The 3380-nt window shown below is 41.2% G+C and overlaps 1 protein-coding gene across 2 annotated transcripts in view; it reads left to right on the top strand.

Moving 5' to 3' along the window:
- The window catches only part of LOC109534068 (cartilage oligomeric matrix protein), a 31792-nt gene that overhangs the window by 12027 nt on the left and 16385 nt on the right, over positions 1 to 3380 (top strand). For both annotated transcript variants that reach the window (XM_048661959.1, XM_048661958.1), the window contains exons 2-6: positions 1452 to 1622; positions 1775 to 1995; positions 2049 to 2283; positions 2337 to 2591; positions 2647 to 2817. In XM_048661959.1, coding sequence (XP_048517916.1) covers positions 1452 to 1622; positions 1775 to 1995; positions 2049 to 2283; positions 2337 to 2591; positions 2647 to 2817 — 1053 coding nt within the window. The remainder of the gene's footprint in view (positions 1 to 1451; positions 1623 to 1774; positions 1996 to 2048; positions 2284 to 2336; positions 2592 to 2646; positions 2818 to 3380) is intronic.

Below are 3380 nucleotides of genomic sequence, written 5' to 3'. Positions count from 1 at the left end.
CATAACTTAAATAATTCTAAAGTATTTGACACATGAAAATAATATTAGATTTTCATAAAATTCGAATTATTTAAAAAACCTTTAGATTTAGACATAATAAATCTTATTAAAACAAACACTTATTTTGCTCAGAGAATCCAAATGCAATAATATACATATGGGGTATTTCATTTAGAAAAACACAACTTTGATACTTTTAGGGCTTTTGGGACACTCTGTACATTGCAAAAATATTTTTAAAATGTGCACCCAATAGCAAAAAACAAACAGGCAAACGTCCGTGCCGTATAGCGTGAATAACCCTATATACTCATTGTATCTATGCATTCAAATAATGTTGTAAATTGTAGATGTAGTAAATATAATAATAACGTATCTGTTCATACTTGTGAATATTGGAAATATGTTTAAATATGTGTATATTTTCAAGTAGTGAAAAATGTATGCATATATTTAGATTTAAAGTACTTTTATACAATGGCGTGGGTGATAAAAAATATGAAAAAAATGATCAAGTTCGTTTGCCACTTGTTGCTCAATTCCAATTCATTTTCTTTCACTTTCGGAATTTCTGCTCAAATTACCTGAGTGAAAGCGAGCTCCAAATACCTTGTAATCCTGAGTGCGAATTTAAGGGAGTTTTCCAATGCATTCTCTCAACTAAACGAATAGTTTGCCAAGTGGAGTTAAAAATAGGTTTCAAGAGCTAATATTTTCGCTAAACTCAGCTTCCAACTCTGGTTTTGAACATTTCCTGCTTAAGCTCCAGTAATGGTTTTCCTAAATCACCCGGTATTTTATACCGGGTGTCAATTTGAAAACTTCCCACCCTTAAATCTTTTTTGCAGTTTAAAATATGAAAGACTAGAAAGACCCGAAAATCTATTAYGGGTAAGGGGGGCACTTTAAATGAATATTTTTAGCCTCCTTGTTTCAACCCCCTAGAACGGGTAGGTGTCACCCGAAGAATCTTAAATGGGAAGGGGGTCAAGTCAGATCGTTTTAAAGGGCGTTTATTTCTCTTTACATTAGTTATTTATTATATAACCAGGGTTGCTTTTTGTCTAGAGGTTTCCGAATAAACGCGTTTCAAAGTTATCAGATTAGTGTTTAAACAAAACAATTGTATCGCGTCTTCTTCTAGTTCAAATGCTTAGAATACTCAGTTACACAAACGATTGAAAATATCAACCTGTATGAGGCCAACACTGATATGCCTACCCGATGAAACCACAGCCAATTTTCCATCTGGTCTGGTGTTTACCAAATTAATTCTACTAAGATGATTTGCACAGCTCACAAGATTGTTGAGACGAAATTTCAGAATAGCTTCAAATGACTGTGAATATTTACCATTTAAACTGACAAAACTAATATTCTCCAGCCATTTGACGAAAACTTTGCCGGCAATTGATGGCCACATTTATAGAACATTTTTGTTATGATTCCAGATACAACCAAAGAGCTAGAAAGTGTGATCAAGAACGACAACTTCATCCTATCCCTGAAACACATCAAGCCAAAGAAACGGTCTAGAGGCCTGGTGGAAACCCTGGTTTCCATCGACTTTCCAGGCGCCGAAAACAAATTCTCCCTGCTGCTGGATAGGAAGACCAAACGAGGTAAACGCAGGTTCAGATTTTATCATTGTGCCGCATCCAGAACGGGGCCATTAAAAATAGATCCTCATTTGCCAACCGAAAATACCATTAGCGAGTGTTGAGCGATTCATGAAGGTTACTAGGAACTAGATAAACACCTGCACTTTTTCCAGTGGTGGTGCAAACCCTGGAAGACAGCAGGCAAAGGGAGCAACACTTTACTGTGGACGTGTTGCATGATGATAGTCTGATCAAGTCGCTGATTTTGGCCATTAACCAGTCGCAACCAGCCCATGCCAACTTGTACTTGAACTGTGTGGCCTATGGGATGGTCGCCACACCCAAATCCATGAGGGAAATGTATTCTGGAATGAGATGGCCCAATCTGGAAGTGGTAATTCCCTTGTTGCTGGAAAGAAAGTGGATATTTCATCTAAACCGTTTCAGTTCCATGAGCGAAAGTATCAAATGGAGGTGGACGGCTATAGGGACATTCGCGCAGTGCTGAGCAGGAACGAATGCCCGCTGCCAATTGAAAAGACCTTTGATGCAGGTTTCAGCTCGGATCTATCCAGCAACTCCTTGAAAGACGATCCCAACATCCAGTCGCAGGAGCCCTACAGGAGCGTGGTGTCGTCTCCCACTAGAGGAGACATTCCCCTGGTGACCACTCTGGATGATTGTGAGTCCTCCAGCCATCAGCCAGCCATTCGGGACGACTATGAACTGTTTCAGTCGGATTAATCAACGCAATGAACCAGCTGATCAATGTGGTGAACCTGGAGGTGGAAAAGTGCAAGGGGCAAGCTGAGGCCTTCGACAAGCTGAGACGGTTGATCGAGGAGTGYGAGCTTTGCAGGCAGAGGCCGGTAGCTCCCCAAGTCCCCACCTGCGCCACTCATCCTCCAGGCTGCGCCCCTGGAGTGCGTTGTCATGAAACGCCYCAAGGTCCTCGATGCGGAGAATGTCCTTCTGGATAYATTGGGGATGGTGCGTTTTTGGCTAAGTTTAAACTGGCTTTTGGGTCAAGAGCGTTGATTTCCAGGCTACAGTTGCACGCCAGGCAAGTCCTGTGCCGATCGTCCCTGCTATCCAGGCGTAGAGTGCAGAGATACTGCCAGAGGTTATCAATGCGGGCCGTGTCCTGGTGGCTTTGAAGGCAATGGGGAGAACTGTCGCAGGAGAAATCCCTGCGAGTACAACCCATGCGCTCCAGGTACGAAATACCCATACCGTCATTAGAAACTGTTTTGCCTACTATTCCTTGGATCCTCTAGTTTGTTCCAGACAGTTATGTTCTGCTGGTTAGGGCACAACACCCGGTCCTTGGAAATGTTCAGGAGTTTATTGGTTCGACATTTTTACGAGCTATTTTGTGGATTTTGTGCAGTGAGCGGTTTTTGTTAAACTTTAACTGACTACTGTTGGAAACCAGAAAACTCTTCTCAAAATAATTAATTTTTTTGGAAATCCTGGCTGATTTTTCTCTTCAACTTCTTTAGTTGTACAGTAACAAAGTAGTCGCTGTGAAACTCTGGTGTTTTAACTTCTAATGCTCGTTTCTCATCATCTTGATCATATATTGGGCTACGGACACCAACAGTCGTTAAAAGAACTTTCGCTTAAATCTCGGTCTTAACTTGACGTTTTTGGAACGAATGGTTGAGTTTATGAGAGTTGGTGAGTTACAAAGTTTTGGGCGATTTCGTCGTTCTTGCACTGTCAACTTCTAATGCTTGTTTCTCATCATCTAGATCAGATATCGGGCTACGGACACCA

This window comes from Dendroctonus ponderosae, unplaced genomic scaffold (assembly GCF_020466585.1).
Source record: "Dendroctonus ponderosae isolate FM_Combo_2020 unplaced genomic scaffold, Dpon_F_20191213v2 Dpon_F_20191213_10, whole genome shotgun sequence".
Lineage (NCBI taxonomy): Eukaryota > Metazoa > Arthropoda > Insecta > Coleoptera > Curculionidae > Dendroctonus > Dendroctonus ponderosae.
The sequence above is the reverse complement of the archived record's forward strand: the minus strand, read 5'-3'. Positions and strand labels throughout refer to the sequence as shown.